This window comes from Stegostoma tigrinum, chromosome 41 (assembly GCF_030684315.1).
Source record: "Stegostoma tigrinum isolate sSteTig4 chromosome 41, sSteTig4.hap1, whole genome shotgun sequence".
In the NCBI taxonomy this organism is placed as follows: Eukaryota; Metazoa; Chordata; class Chondrichthyes; order Orectolobiformes; family Stegostomatidae; genus Stegostoma; species Stegostoma tigrinum.
Window position 1 is genome coordinate 10032803 of NC_081394.1, and position 16647 is coordinate 10049449.

General features: G+C 61.2%; 1 protein-coding gene across 1 annotated transcript in view; it reads left to right on the forward strand.

Moving 5' to 3' along the window:
* The window catches only part of LOC125448557 (protein capicua homolog), a 151214-nt gene that overhangs the window by 113422 nt on the left and 21145 nt on the right, over positions 1 to 16647 (forward strand). Inside the window, 6 exon segments of the mRNA XM_059641414.1 lie at positions 2868 to 3111; positions 3607 to 3707; positions 5193 to 6225; positions 7241 to 7488; positions 9597 to 9748; positions 15916 to 16088. Coding sequence (XP_059497397.1) covers positions 2868 to 3111; positions 3607 to 3707; positions 5193 to 6225; positions 7241 to 7488; positions 9597 to 9748; positions 15916 to 16088 — 1951 coding nt within the window.

Below are 16647 nucleotides of genomic sequence, written 5' to 3' on the forward strand. Positions count from 1 at the left end.
GCAGACTGGGGTAATGGTTGGGATGAGTGGGGCATTGTGGGGTAACGGGGGAATGGGGCATTGTGGGGTAACGGGGGAGTGGGGCAGTGTGGGGTAACGTGGGGGAATGGGGCAGTGTTGGGTAATGGGGGAGTGGGGCAGTGTGGGGTAACATGGAGGAATGGGGCAGTGTTGGGTAACGGGGGAGTGGGGCAGTGTGGGGTAACATGGAGGAATGGGGCAGTGTTGGGTAACGGGGAAGTGGGGCAGTGTGGGGTAATGGAGGGTTGAATGAATGGGGCAGTGGGGGCTGTTGAATGTGGAAGTGGGTAATGGGGGCAATGAATTGGGCAGTGTGGTGTGATGGGGCAGTGTGGGGTAATGGGGGGGAAAGGGCCAGTATGGGGGAATGGGGCAGAGTGGGGCAATGGGGGGATGAATGGGGCAGAGTGGGGCAATGGGGGAGATGCATGGGGCAGAGTGGGGTAATGGGGGGATGAATGGGGCAAAGCAGGGTAATGGGGGGATGAATGGGGCAGAGTGGGGCAATGGGGGGATGAATGGGGCAGAGTGGGGCAATGGGATGAATGGGGCAAGGTGGGGTAATGGGGGAGATGCATGGGGCAGAGTGGGGATGAATGGGGCAGAGTGGGGCAATGGGGGAATGAATGGGGCAGAGTGGGGTAATGGGGGGATGAGTGGGGCAATGGGGGGATGCATGGGGCAGAGTGGAGTAATGGGGGGATGAATGGGGCAGAGTGGGGCGATGGGGGGATGAATGGGGCAGAGTGGAGTAATGGGGGTGATGCATGGGGCAGAGTGGGGTAATGGGGGGATGAATGGGGCAGAGTGGGGTAATGGGGGTGATGCATGGGGCAGAGTGGGGCAATGGGGGGATGAATGGGGCAGAGTGGTGTAATGGGGGGATGAATTGGGCAGAGTGGGGCAACGGGGGGATGAATGGGGCAGAGTGGGGCAATGGGGGAGATGCATGGGGCAGAGTGGGGTAATGGGGGGATGAATGGGGCAGAGAGGGGTAATGGGATGAATGGGGCAGAATGGGGTAATGGGGGGATGAATTGGGCAGAGTGGGGTAACAGGTGGGGGGATGAATGGGGCAGAGTTGGGTTACGGGGGGTAATTGGGCAGTGTGGGTTAATGGGCGACAAATGAGGCAGTGTGGTGTCACGGGACGGGGATTGGGCAGGGTTGGGTAACGGGGGTGTGGGGAAGTATGGGGCAGTATTGGGTAATGTTGGGGATGAATGGGACGGGGTTGGGTAATCGGGGTTGGGGGATGAATGGGGCAGGGTTAGGTAACGGGGTGGTGGGGATGAATGGGGTAGGGTTGGGTAACAGGGTGGTGGGGATGAATGGGGTAGGGTTGGGTAATGGGGTGGTAGGGATGAATGAGACAGGGTTGGGTAACGGGGGTGTAGGGGATGAATGGGGCAGGGTTGGGTAACGGGGGGTGGGGGTTGAATGGGGCAGGGTTGGGTAACGGGGCGTGGGGGATGAATGGGGAAAGGTGGGGTAACGGGGTGGGGAATGAATGGGGCAGGGGTGGGTAAAGGGCGAGTGGTGGGGGATGAATGGGGTTGGGTAACGGCGGGGTGGGGAATGAATGGGGCAGGGTTGGGTAACGGGTGGGGGGTGGTGGGGGATGAATGGGGCAGGGTTGGGTACCGGGTGGGGGATGAATGGGGCAGGGTTGGGTAACCGGGGGTGGGGGGTGAATGGGGCAGGGTCGGGTAACGGCGGGGTGGGGGATGAATGGGGCAGGGTCGGGTAACGGCGGGGTGGGGGATGAATGGGGCAGGGTAGGGTAACGGCGGGGTGGGGGATGAATGGGGCAGGGTTGGGTAACGGGTGGGGGGTGGTGGGGTATGAATGGGGCAGGGTTGGGTAACGGGGGGTGGGGGTTGAATGGGGCAGGGTTGGGTAACGGGTGGGGGGTGGTGGGGTATGAATGGGGCAGGGTTGGGTAACGGGGGGTGGGGGTTGAATGGGGCAGGGTTGGGTAACGGGTGGGGGGTGGTGGGGTATGAATGGGGCAGGGTTGGGTAACGTGTGGGGGATGAATGGGGCAGAGTTAAATAACGGGGGTGTGGTGGGGGATGAATGGGGCAGGGTTGGGTAATGAGAGGGTGGGGGTGAATGGGGCAGGGTTGGGTAATGAGAGGGTGGGGGTGAATGGGGCAGGGTTGGGTAATGAGAGGGTGGGGGTGAATGGGGCAGGGTTGGGTAATGAGAGGACGGGGGTGAATGGGGCAGGGTTGGGTAATGGCGGGGGAGGTGGGGGGATGAATGGGGCAGGGTTGGGTAATGGCGGGGGAGGTGGGGGAATGAATGGGGCAGCGTTGGGTAACAGCTGGGGGTGAATGGAGCAGTGTTGGATAATGGCGGGGGAGGTGGGGGATGAATGGGGCAGGGTTGGGTAACGGGTGGGGGGTGAATGGGGCAGGGTTGGGTAATGGTGGGGGAGGTGGGGGATGAATGGGGCAGGGTTGGGTAACGGGCGGGGGGTGAATGGGGCAGGGTTGGATAATGGCGGGGGAGGTGGGGGATGAATGGGGCAGGGTTGGGTAATGAGAGGGTGGGGGATGAATGGGGCAGGGTTGGGTAACGGGTGGGGGGTGAATGGGGCAGGGTTGGATAATGGCGGGGGAGGTGGGGGATGAATGGGGCAGGGTTGGGTAACGGGTGGGGGATGAATGGGGCAGGGTTGGGTAACGGGCGGGGGGTGAATGGGGCAGGGTTGGGTAATGAGAGGGTGGGGGATGAATGGGGCAGGGTTGGGTAACAGGTGGTTACTCCTGCTGTTGCTGAGGGGGCTCAGTGTTGTGCGTGTGCCCCCTGACCTCCCTCTCACTCCCCTCTCGCTGTAGATGTGCTCGAACCCACTACCTTACCCTGGGGTCCGCTCGCAGCACCTCGCCACGGGAACTCTGAGCTTTAGTGGGCAGGCACCAACCGACTCTGTGACCAGCAGCAGTTCCTTACGGCCGGCCCCAGCTCAGGCCCAGGGCCAGGCCCGGCCATTCCGCTCCCAGCGGACCACCAGCGAGGACATGACCAGTGATGAGGAGAGGATGGTCATCTGTGAGGAGGAGGGCGATGACGATGTGATGGGTGAGCCTTGCTTCGCGGCTGCTGGGCCTGAATCCAAACCGAGCTGTCCGAACCCGGTCCAAATGGCCAGTCCTTATCTGCTCCATCTTTACCTGGTGCCCTTACCCAGTGATTACAAACAAACTTGCGGCTGGGAAATGGGAGTGGAATTTGAAATGTCGTTTGTGTTGCGGGGGTGAGGGGGCGAGCTATGACCCGCTTCAGTGAATGCGGGGGCAGGGCCTTCGTACCCATCGCAACCCCGCCAGACCCGCTTTGATGGCCCACGGCTCGGTATGGAACCTGCTCAGACCCTCCACTGGTGGAAGTCTGACTCCTGTCCCCCTCCACAGCAGGGTCGGGGGGTTGCAAGGGGCTGAGGGTGGGTGGGTGGAGGGAATACCACACTCAGTGCCATGTCACGGGGGCTGAGTGGGGTGTGGAGCGGGGGATAGAGTCACGTAGATTTTGGTGATCCTCTGTTCTGAGCGAGCGATTTTGGTCTGACCCCTTCAGCAGATGACCCTTACGGTGCAGCCGATATTGACCTGAAGTGTAAGGAGCGTGTAACCGATAGCGACAGTGATGGGATGTCTGCTGACGAGAGTGAGAATAAGGTGCGTCACCATTTGTCTGCCGATGCGCCCTCTCTGTTCCGCGTTCCCTCCCCCTCCATACCTTCTCTCTAGCAGGTGGGACTGCAGTGTAGGTATGGAGTAACAGTCTCGGTGGGTGGGGGTGGGAACTCCTGTTTGTGCTACCGTAGCCGAAGGTGGGACTTTCGCTTCATAGTCAGGTTCATCAAGCCAACCTCTGTTTAGATCTTCATTCTGAATACAGTCCAGCCGTTGACTGAGTTGGTTGATTGACTGTAGAATTAGGAGCTACCAACAGCAACTGCTGGGAGGAAACAGTTAGTTTTCTTTCGGCTTCAACTGTTTTCACTGGAGACAGAGAGAGAGAGAGAGAGAGACCACCTTGCCTTCCAGGGACTTCGAAGGCTTCTGTCAGTATTGTTCACACCCACAAGCTGTGCAGCTGCCAGGGAGCCAATCAGATGGTTGTCGTCAGGCCGATGACCTTTGACACCCAACCCCACGTCCCCAGATCTGGTCAAAGATGAACAGAGCAGCACAGCACAGGAGCACGCCCTTCGGTCCGTCAAGACTGTGTTGATACACCGATGCTTCTCTAAACTAGAAACTTTTATCCCCCATGCTGTCCATATACCTCTGTTGCCCACCTGGTCTCACAAATACTTCTTAAACGTTGCTATTCTTTCTGCATCTACTGCCTCCTCCGGCATTTCAGGCAATTATCACTCACTTCTAAAAAACTCAACAGCCTCACACATCTCCTTTACCTTAAACCTACACCCTCTAGTAATTGACTTTCCTACCCTGGGGAGAAAGATTCTGACTAGTAATGCTGTCCATGTGCACCTAGATCCCTCTTATGTAGAGGGGGGGGGTTGTTTCTGCCATTTACTAATCACTGCCCTCCTGCATTAGACCGTCCAAAATGCATTATCTCACATCTATCCAGATTAAAATCCCAGCTGCCACTTCTCCGTCTGTGTTTTCAGCCTGTTTATATCCTGCTGCATCCTCTGGTAATCCCCTTTGCTGTCTGCAGCTCCCACTGTCTTTGTATTGTTGGGGACATCCTTCCTGCATTTACCCAGTCTGGTTCCTGTTAGAATTTGAGAGCCCCCCACTCCACTCAGTAGCCTGAACCGCATTGAATTTAACCATAACCCCTCCAGTCTCTCTCCTTACTGTCAGCCCTGCTGTGTTAAGAATTCTTAACTGCACTCACAGCTCCCCTGGCTAACCTTCAGTGGCTGAAGCTCTGAAGACCCAGCTGAGTTGAATTATGTCCTGCCGCGTCCTTGCGTTATTTCTAGTGGAATCCATCAGCTCAGACATTGCTGCGTTGGTGCAGGGATTAGGAGAGGGAGACTTGGGGATGCGTGGGCAGAGGGGAGAAGGATGTATCTCACCCCTACAGGGCAGTCATGGAGGGAGGGGAGCCCCAGCTCTTTCCCCACCCCCCCGCACCCTGTGCTGTATCTAACACGTCTCCTCCTTTGCCCCACGCAGGTATTCGCCCCTGTGATTCAACTCTCGCAGGCAGGAAGCTATGGGCCATGTCGTCCCCACCCTGAGATGCTGAGGGAACGAGGGCGGACGGAGGCTGAGAGTGGGGGCTACGGGGGCTACAGGGGGCCAGGAGGGTCAGGGGCAGAGCCCCCCGAGGGTAAGCTGAAGCCCGAGCAGCAGAGACGAGGAGATGTGCGTTTCGCCCTGACGGAACCCGCACCTGCCTACGACAGGAAGCGAAGGAAAGCCGATGGGGGGCTGGAGGCTCGGCTCTACCCGGGCCAGTCGGTCATCTCTCCTGCTGCCGGGAGGCCGGGCGAGGCCGGTGCCCGCTGCCCCAAGCCCCCGGGTGGGGGGAGTGGCACCCTCCTGGTCAGCCCCACTCCAGCCTCGGAGCCCTGCCCGTCCCCTCGAGCCGCCCCCACCTCCGTCACCAACGTTTTGAGGCCGGTCAGCAGCGGTGGGGGGGCCCTGCTGTACACCCCGGGACAGGGGGAAGACCCCAGGAAGACCCCGGCCCCCCCTCACCCGTCCGCCTACGGCCCCTCGCCCAAGCCGGGCCCCACGGACCCTCTGGTGACTGGCCTGGTGGTCAGCTCAGCGGCAGCGGGCGGGCCTGCTCTACCTGCCCACGCCACCAACACCACCTCCAACACCACCACCTCCAGCGCCCCCCCCTCTGGCCTGGTGCTGCCCCAGCAGCCGTCCCTGCAGTTCATCGCCCAGACCCCGGCGGCTCCCCAGAACGGTGCCCTGCCCCTAGGCATCATCCAGCCCCAGCCCCAGGTGAAGCCAGCCACCATCGCCCAGCTCCAGTACATCCTTCCCGGCCTGCCCCCCCAGCTCCAGCTCTCCGCGGCCGGCAAGGCGTCGCCGGGCCAGTGTGGGAGCGGGGCCGCCAGCATCCACTTCGCCCTGCCCCCTCCCACCACCGACAACGGCAAGGGGCTGGCCGCTTCCTCCGCCACCGCGTCGCACGGCATCCCCATCATCCAGGCAACGCCCATCGTCAATCCCGGCGCTGTGCAGAAAGGTAACCCTGGGCGCGGCGGGGTGGGGGGGGGGGGGGGGGGGGTGGCTGGTGGGTGGTGGTTCGGGGCGGTGGTGGGAAAGGGCTCGAATTGGATAGACAGCAGGGGGTCAGGGATCCGTGGTGGGGGGAGAGCGGTGTGGGGCTGGGAAGAGGGTCGCGGTTCGTGGGGAAGGCAGCCTCCGTGTGGAGCTGAGGGTTGGGGCTAGAGACGCTGGGAGGGAGGAAGGGCTCTCCCCATGGGATACGGCCGCAAAGGACCTCCGGCTCCTGGGCCTTTTGCCAGGCTTGGCATCAGTGCCCCAGTAACCCTCACCCACCTGTGCCCTCCCTTCAGCCCCTCTCTGGTTCTAGCCCACCCTGCCACCGCCTTTTCGAGGTTGCTGACCACCCTCCCTCCCCACCCCCCTTCCCTGCTTCCCTCCCCTCTCCCCTCACCCCTCTCCCCTCCTATCCCTCCCTCCCTGCCTCTCTCTCTCTCTCTCGGTGAGCAATGGCCGTTTCTTGAGAGGAACAGGCCCCCACCCAGAGGGAGCTGGTCGGGGAGGTGGGGAGATGCCGGAGGCCAAGGCGAAGTGGGGTTAGCCTGCTGGGTTGCGGGGGGTAGAGAGGGCGTTGTGAGAGCCCTGGAGGTAAGGAGCTAGGCTTGGCGTCAGGCCTACTCAGCTGGTCCAGCCCCTCTCCCTCAACTCGGAGTATCCTGAAGGCACTCTTCCACTGAGGGGGTCGGTGGGGGTGTGGTGGTGGAGGAGAACATGAAGTGCTGTCTCACTTTGCATCCCCCCACCCCAGACGGTAGGGGAGGGAGAAGAGTTGGTTTGGAGGTTGGTGAGGGGGGGATCCTCTTGGCTCTGCGGGTTTGTGTTCTTTCCAAGTAATGGCCGCCCAGTTGCAGGGTGAGTCCGGAGCTGGAATGGGAAGCCGTGTGCGGGGATCAGAGATTGACCACGGCTCTGTAGAATGGGATAGTAAGCAGGAGGGACTGATTGGCCTGCTCTGTCTCCTCTCCTGCATGCAGTACAGTCCATGTCTCCAGTGCCAGCACACTCGCCCATCAATGCTACGCAGGTGATACAGCCCTCGGGCCTACACCCCGCAGCTGCCACCACTGCCCAGGTACAAGGGAAGATGCTGGTCGCTGTGCCAACAGCGCAGGGCAGCTTAGCCGCCGTCGCTACAGCCACCGGGGGTCAGGTTCACGTGGCGACATCTTCGGTCCCACTGCCTGTGCAGAACGGAGCCCAGCAGCAGCAGCAGGCCAGCAAGGTGAGCCGTGTCATGTCAGAACCTTCCGGAAACGTGTCGCTTGGCAGCACGAGGCATGGGATTCCCTGACACAGCGCCCTCCTCCGCCCGCCTGGTCAGGGAGCTGGGCAAGGCTGAGGGCAGGGCAGGGCAGTGTCCTCACGTGCTGTCAGGTAGTTTCATTCAGGACCGCCGCCCCCCCCCCACCCCCCCACTGTCAGAGTAACACCTCCCAACTCAGATCAATCCCGCTCACACTCTCACTTGCTCTCACTGCCTCTCATTGTCTCTGTGTCTCTCTCTCTCTCACACACTGTCTCACGCTCACTCCACTCATTCTCACACTCACTCTGTCTCTCATTGTCTCTGTCTCTCTCTCCCTCTCTCTCTCTCTCTCTCTCATACGCACACTGTCCCTTTCTCTCTCGCACACTGTCTCTCTCCCTCACTCTCGCTCTTTGTCTCTCTCTCTCACTCTCGCACACTCACTGTCCCACTTCCTCTGTCTCTCTCGTTTGTGTCTCTCTCTCTCACACACACACTTTCTCTCTCTCTCACACACACTTTCTCTCTCACACATTCACTTATTCACTCTCATTCACTCTCCCATTCTCTCTGTCTCTCTCATTGTCTCTGTGTGTCTCCCTTTCTCTCTCACACATACTGTCTCTCACTCACTCCATCTCTCTGTCCCTCTCACCTCTTCTCTCTGATTCAATCACGCACTCGCTGTCTCTCACTCTCTCACATTTACTCTGTCTCTCTTCGCACTCTGTCTCACTCATTCTGTCTCTCACACTCTGCCACTGCCTCTCTTTGCTGTCTGCCTCTCTCACACTGTCTCTCTTCACTCTCTGTCTTACTCACTGTCTCTCTTCGCTGTCTGTTGCTCTCTGTCTCATGCACTGTCTCTCACTCACACACTCTCTCTCTCTCTCTCTCTCTCTCTCTCTCTCTCTCTCTCTCTCTCTGTCTCCCTCAGTAATGTGCTCTCTATCTCACTCACATGCACACTTGTTCACTCACAACCTCATCCTTGCTCCCCCTCTGCCTCTCTTTGGTATGGTTCCTCAGTGGTTAGCACTAAATAAAAGCCGAAAGAATTTCGGTTCTGAGGGTCACTGGACCCGAAACATTAACTCTGTTTTTGCCTTCACAGATGCTGCCAGACCTGCTGAGCTTTTCCAGCAACTTGGCTTTTGTTTGGTGGTTTGCACTGCTGCCTCACAGCACTGGGGACCCGGGTTCAATTCCACCCTCAGGTGACTGTGTGGAGTCTGCACACTCCTCCGGGTGCTCCGGCTTCCTCCCACTGTCCCTAAGTGTGCAGGACAGGTGGATTGGCCATGGGGAGTGTCAGGCAGGAGGGGTAGGTCTCGGCGGAATGATGTTTGGAGGGTCATTATCGTCTCAACGGGCCAAGTGGCCTGTTACCACACTGTAGGGATTCTGTGATGCTGTCTCTGACTTAGTCATTCTGGAGTTCAGATTCAGTCCCATCTTGAAATGAGTAGCACTGTTATTTGCCTGCATTCCTTTGCCTCTGCCTGCTCCCTCTCTGCCTTCCATGTGATTGTGCCAAACTACATTGTTACTCTCTCGTTGTGCCTCCTTCGACCCGACTCTCGCCCTCTTGCTGTCTCACTTCCTCACCATCTCCCCCGTCTTGTTCTCTCACTCTTCATGTCACTGGCTTGTACACTGCCTGTCGTTCTTGCTGTCTTGCTCCCTCTCACTCCTCTCTCTCTATCTGTTTCTCTTTTTCTTTCCGCCCCGCTCTCTCTCTCTTGTCCTCTCTTGATCTCTCATTCAAGGTTAAAGCCCAAACAGACCACCCACCCAGAGGTGCATTGGAGCCATAATCACATCAACACCCTGTTGATGGCGGCGTATGGTTAATCTCACTGGGCTTCTAAATCCCAGATCCAGTTGAATGCTCTGTGAGCAAGAGATGGCAGAAATTTGAAGCAGAGTTCAGTAAAATTCCCAAACTGAAACCTCATTCTCGGAAATGGCACCCAGGGAAGGGAATGCACCTGGAAGCTGTGAGGGTGAGGTTTCAGGTGGAGTGTCTATCAGCATATGGTGTTTCTCCTGTGTGACTGTGTCCCCCATCACTGTCGTTCCAGATAATCCAGATCGCTCCAATCCCAATGGTACAGCAGCAGGTCAGCTCACAGGCTGCGAACCAGCCAGCAGCGAGCCCCGCTCTCCACACCAGCTTCGCCACCATGGCCACCTCCAGCATCCCGCCCAAAATGCTGCTGCCCAGCTCGAACAGGTAATGTACTGCACAGAGTCCGGCCTCGTTTGCCCTGACTCACTCACTGTCACAGCCCTGCACGCAGGCACACTCACTCACCAACACGCACACTCACTCACTAACACACTCACTCACTGTCACAGCCCTGCACGTGCGCACGCTCACGCACCAACACGCACACTCACTCACTAACACACTCACTCACTAACACACTCACTCACTGTCACAGCCCTGCACGTGCGCACGCTCACGCACCAACACGCACACTCACTCACTAACACACTCACTCACTGTCACAGCCCTGCACGCAGGCACACTCACTCACCAACACGCACACTCACTCACTAACACACTCACTCACTGTCACAGCCCTGCACGTGCGCACGCTCACGCACCAACACGCTCACGTGCACACTCACTAACACACTCACTCACTGTCACAGCCCTGCACGTGCGCACGCTCACGCACCAACACGCTCACGCACCAACACGCTCACGTGCACACTCACTAACACACTCACTCACTGTCACAGCCCTGCACGTGCGCACGCTCACACACCAACACGCACACTCACTCACTAACACACTCACTCACTCTCACAGCTCTGCACGTGCGCACGCTCACGCACCAACACGCACACTCACTCACTAACACACTCACTCACTGTCACAGCCCTGCACGCAGGCACACTCACTCACCAACACGCACACTCACTCACTAACACACTCACTCACTGTCACAGCCCTGCACGTGCGCACGCTCACGCACCAACACGCTCACGTGCACACTCACTAACACACTCACTCACTGTCACAGCCCTGCACGTGCGCACGCTCACACACCAACACGCACACTCACTCACTAACACACTCACTCACTGTCACAGCCCTGCACGTGCGCACGCTCACGCACCAACACGCTCACGTGCACACTCACTAACACACTCACTCACTCTCACAGCTCTGCACGTGCGCACGCTCACGCACCAACACGCTCACGTGCACACTCACTAACACACTCACTCACTGTCACAGCCCTGCACGTGCGCACGCTCACGCACCAACACGCTCACGTGCACACTCACTAACACACTCACTCACTCTCACAGCTCTGCACGTGCGCACGCTCACGCACCAACACGCTCACGTGCACACTCACTAACACACTCACTCACTGCCACAGCCCTGCACGCAGGCACACTCACTCACCAACATGCTCACGTGCACACTCACTAACACACTCACTCACTGTCACAGCCCTGCACGTGCGCACGCTCACGCACCAACACGCTCACATGCACACTCACTAACACACTCACTCACTATCACAGCCCTGCACGTGCGCACGCTCACGCACCAACACGCTCACATGCACACTCACTAACACACTCACTCACTGTCACAGCCCTGCACGTGCGCACGCTCACGCACCAACACGCTCACGTGCACACTCACTAACACACTCACTCACTGTCACAGCCCTGCACGTGCGCACGCTCACGCACCAACACGCTCACATGCACACTCACTAACACACTCACTCACTATCACAGCCCTGCATGTGCGCACGCTCACGCACCAACACGGGCACATGCACACTCACTAACACACTCACTCACTGTCACAGCCCTGCACGTGCGCACGCTCACGCACCAACACGGGCACATGCACACTCACTAAAACACTCACTCACTGTCACAGCTCTGCACGCAGGCACACTCACTCTCCAACACGCACACTCACTCACTAACACACTCACTCACTGTCACAGCTCTGCACGCAGGCACACTCACTCACCAACACGCACACTCACTCATCAACACGCGCACACTCACTCACTAACACACACACACACATCACTGTCACATCCCTGCACGCGGGCACACTCACTAACACCCGCACATGCACACTCACAAACACGCACACTCGTTCATCATCACATCCCTGCATGTGCACCTGCTCACTCGCTCATTAACATGCAGACTCACTCACTTGCTCACTCACAAACATGCACACACGCTCACTCACTGTCAAGCCCTGCATGCACACACACTCACTAACGTGCACACTTACTCACTAACACACACTCATGCTCACTCACTCAGCCACAGCCCTGCACACGCACTCACTAATACGTGCACGCGCTCTCACCCGCGCACGCCCACTCAGTAACACGCACGCATACTAGCACACATATACTCAGTTAACGTGCATACACACTCATTCGAACGCATACATACACACACAGACACATGCTCACGACTGTGCACTCACTCACACTCACGAATAGACACCTTGTCACTCAAACACAGGCGCACACTCATAACACAACATGCGACATGCACTCATTCACACACCCATGTGCACACACATCCCCACAGGTACGGATACAGAGAGACACCCACACACCCTCTCACTCTCACAAACATGCACTGTCAGACGGTCACTGCTTAGGGAGTGCCAGGGAATTGGAAGATCATCTCTGAGGGAGCACCGCACTATCGGACTGTCAGTGCTGAGGGAGCGGACACTGTTGGAGGGCCAGCTCTGAGGGAGCGCCGCGCTGTCGGAGGGTCAGCGCTGAGGGAGCGCAGCGCTGTCGGAGGGTCAGCGCTGAGGGAGAGCCGCGCTGTCGGAGGGTCAGCGCTGAGGGAGAGCCGCGCTGTCGGAGGGTCAGCGCTGAGGGAGCGCCGCACTGTCGGAGGGTCAGCGCTGAGGGAGAGCCGCGCTGTCGGAGGGTCAGCGCTGAGGGAGCGCCGCACTGTCGGAGGGTCAGCGCTGAGGGAGCGCAGCACTGTCGGAGGGTCAGCGCTGAGGGAGCGCAGCACTGTCGGAGGGTCAGCGCTGAGGGAGAGCCGCGCTGTCGGAGGGTCAGCGCTGAGGGAGCGCCGCACTGTCGGAGGGTCAGCGCTGAGGGAGAGCCGCGCTGTCGGAGGGTCAGCGCTGAGGGAGCGCCGCACTGTCGGAGGGTCAGCGCTGAGGGAGCGCCGCGCTGTCGGAGGGTCAGCGCTGAGGGAGCGCAGCACTGTCGGAGGGTCAGCGCTGAGGGAGAGCCGCGCTGTCGGAGGGCCAGCTCTGAGGGAGCGCCGCGCTGTCGGAGGGTCAGCGCTGAGGGAGCGCAGCACTGTCGGAGGGTCAGCGCTGAGGGAGCGCCGCGCTGTCGGAGGGTCAGCGCTGAGGGAGCGGACACTGTTGGAGGGCCAGCTCTGAGGGAGCGCCGCGCTGTCGGAGGGTCAGCGCTGAGGGAGCGCAGCGCTGTCGGAGGGTCAGCGCTGAGGGAGAGCCGCGCTGTCGGAGGGTCAGCGCTGAGGGAGAGCCGCGCTGTCGGAGGGTCAGCGCTGAGGGAGCGCCGCACTGTCGGAGGGTCAGCGCTGAGGGAGAGCCGCGCTGTCGGAGGGTCAGCGCTGAGGGAGCGCCGCACTGTCGGAGGGTCAGCGCTGAGGGAGCGCAGCACTGTCGGAGGGTCAGCGCTGAGGGAGCGCAGCACTGTCGGAGGGTCAGCGCTGAGGGAGAGCCGCGCTGTCGGAGGGTCAGCGCTGAGGGAGCGCCGCACTGTCGGAGGGTCAGCGCTGAGGGAGAGCCGCGCTGTCGGAGGGTCAGCGCTGAGGGAGCGCCGCACTGTCGGAGGGTCAGCGCTGAGGGAGCGCCGCGCTGTCGGAGGGTCAGCGCTGAGGGAGCGCAGCACTGTCGGAGGGTCAGCGCTGAGGGAGAGCCGCGCTGTCGGAGGGCCAGCTCTGAGGGAGCGCCGCGCTGTCGGAGGGTCAGCGCTGAGGGAGCGCAGCACTGTCGGAGGGTCAGCGCTGAGGGAGCGCCGCGCTGTCGGAGGGTCAGCGCTGAGGGAGCGGACACTGTTGGAGGGCCAGCTCTGAGGGAGCGCCGCGCTGTCGGAGGGCCAGCGCTGAGGGAGCGCCGCGCTGTGGGAGGATCAGCGCTGAGGGAGCGGGCACTGTCAGAGGGTCAGTGCTGAGGGAGCGGGCACTGTCAGAGGGTCAGTGCTGAGGGAGCGCTGCGCTGCCGGAGGGTCAGTGCTGCGGGAGTGGGCACTGTCGGAGGGTCAGTGCTGCGGGAGTGGGCACTGTCGGAGGGTCAGTGCTGAGGGAGTGGGCACTGTCGGAGGGCCAGTGCTGAGGGAGTGGGCACTGTCGGAGGGTCAGTGCTGAGGGAGCGCCGCGCTGTCGGAGGGCCAGCGCTGAGGGAGTGGGCACTGTTGGAGGGCCAGCGCTGAGGGAGTGGGCACTGTCGGAGGGACAGTGCTGAGGGAGTGGGCACTGTCGGAGGGTCAGCGCTGAGGGAGCGCCGCTCCGTCGGAGGGTCAGCGCTGAGGGAGCGCCGCGCTGTTGGAGGGCCAGCGCTGAGGGAGCGCCGCACTGTTGGAGGGTCAGTGCTGAGGGAGCGCCGCGCTGTCGGAGGGCCAGCGCTGAGGGAGTGGGCACTGTCGGAGGGCCAGCGCTGAGGGAGTGGGCACTGTCTGAGGGCCAGCGCTGAGGGAGTGGGCACTGTCTGAGGGCCAGCGCTGAGGGAGTGGGCACTGTCGGAGGGCCAGCGCTGAGGGAGTGGGCACTGTCGGAGGGCCAGCGCTGAGGGAGTGGGCACTGTCGGAGGGCCAGCGCTGAGGGAGTGGGCACTGTCGGAGGGTCAGTGCTGAGGGAGTGGGCACTGTCGGACGGGCCGCGCTGAGGGAGTGCCGCGCTGTTGGAGGGTCAGTGCTGAGGGAGCGGGCACTGTCGGAGGGTCAGTGCTGAGGGAGCGGGCACTGTCGGAGGGTCAGCGCTGAGGGAGCGGGTACTGTCGGAGGGTCAGCGCTGAGGGGGTGGGCACTGTCGGAGGGTGAGTGCTGAGGGAGCACCGCACTGTTGGACGGTCAGTGCTGATGGAGCACCGCACTGTCGGAGAGTCAGTGCTGAGGGGGTGGGCACTGTCGGAGGGTCAGTGCTGAGGGAGTGTTGCACTGTCGGAGGGTCAGCGCTGCGGGAGCGGGCACTGTCGGAGGGTCAGTACTGAGGGAGCGCCGCACTGTCAGAGGGTCACTGCTGAGGGAGCGGGCACTGTCGGAGGGTCAGTGCTGAGGGAGTGGGCACTGTCGGACGGGCCGCGCTGAGGGAGTGCCGCGCTGTTGGAGGGTCAGTGCTGAGGGAGCGGGCACTGTCGGAGCGTCAGTGCTGAGGGAGCGGGCACTGTCGGAGCGTCAGCGCTGAGGGAGCGGGCACTGTCGGAGGGCCAGCGCTGAGGGAGCGGGCACTGTCTGAGGGCCAGGGCTGAGGGAGTGGGCACTGTCTGAGGGCCAGCGCTGAGGGAGTGGGCACTGTCGGACGGGCCGCGCTGAGGGAGTGCCGCGCTGTTGGAGGGTCAGTGCTGAGGGAGCGGGCACTGTCGGAGGGTCAGCGCTGAGGGAGCGGGTACTGTCGGAGGGTCAGCGCTGAGGGGGTGGGCACTGTCGGAGGGTGAGTGCTGAGGGAGTGCCGCGCTGTTGGAGGGTCAGTGCTGAGGGAGCGGGCACTGTCGGAGGGTCAGCGCTGAGGGAGCGGGCACTGTCGGAGGGTCAGCGCTGAGGGAGCGGGCACTGTCGGAGGGCCAGCGCTGAGGGAGTGGGCACTGTCGGAGGGTCAGTGCTGAGGGAGTGGGCACTGTCGGACGGGCCGCGCTGAGGGAGTGCCGCGCTGTTGGAGGGTCAGTGCTGAGGGAGCGGGCACTGTCGGAGGGTCAGTGCTGAGGGAGCGGGCACTGTCGGAGGGTCAGCGCTGAGGGAGCGGGTACTGTCGGAGGGTCAGCGCTGAGGGAGCACCGCACTGTTGGAGAGTCAGTACTGAGGGGGTGGGCACTGTCGGAGGGTCAGTGCTGAGGGGGTGGGCACTGTCGGAGGGTCAGTGCTGAGGGAGTGTTGCACTGTCGGAGGGTCAGCGCTGAGGGAGTGGGCACTGTCGGAGGGTCAGTGCTGAGGGAGCGGGCACTGTCGGAGGGTCAGTGCTGAGGGAATGCAGACTAGTGTAGTTGTTGTAATGTTGGAGGTTCGCGTTCCTGACGGGTGTTAGTTGCAGTGGCCCTTTTGCTTCCGCGAGTTGATGCGGCCTTTTCCCATGAATATCGGCTCCTGCACCTTTTCCCTCTGTCCTCTTCAAACAGACGTGAGTGGTTCACAGCGATGCCTCCAGGGTCCCTGCTGACCTGTGTTTGTTCTCTCCTGCCAGGATCACATATATCCCCTCCACTGGTGGGGTGCATTCCTCTATCCCCCTGGTCAGCTCTGCCTCGTCCATCCACACCGGGGCCAGCACCACCTACCGCCAGCAGCATCCTGTCGCTCTTGGGTTCACGGCCATTGCCCCTGACGGTCGGACAGTGCTGCAGCCCCTCCTAACAGGTACGGCTCAAAGCCAGGTTCTGCCCATGCACAGGACTGAGGGTCACTCCGGGGACACTGGAGGTGAGGGGTGAGGGGTCAATGGGGGAGAATGGGGAGGGGTCAATAGGGGGGAGGGGTCACTGGGGGACACTGGAGGTTGGGGGGTGAGGGATCAATGGGGGACACCGGGTAGAGGGGAGAGATCGCTGGGGGAGACCAGGATTGGGGGGAGAGGTCGCTGGGGGTGACCGGGGCATGGGGGGAGAGGTCGCTGGGGGTGACCGGGGCAAGAGGAGAGGTTACTTGGGGAAACCGGGGTGGGGGAGAGATCATTGGAGGAGACCGGGGCGGGGGAGACCCAGGGGAGAGAGGTCACAGGGAGACGGGGGTGGGGGGAAAGGTCACTGGGAGTGACGGGGGTTGGGGGTGAGTTCACTGGGAGAGACTGAGGTTGGGGGTAGTCACTGGGAGAGAATGAGGTGCGGCGGGGGGAAGAGGTCACTGGGGGAGACCACAGGGACAGAGGTCACTGGGTGAGAGCAGGGTCGGAGGGGATGGTCCCTGGGAGAGAGCAGGG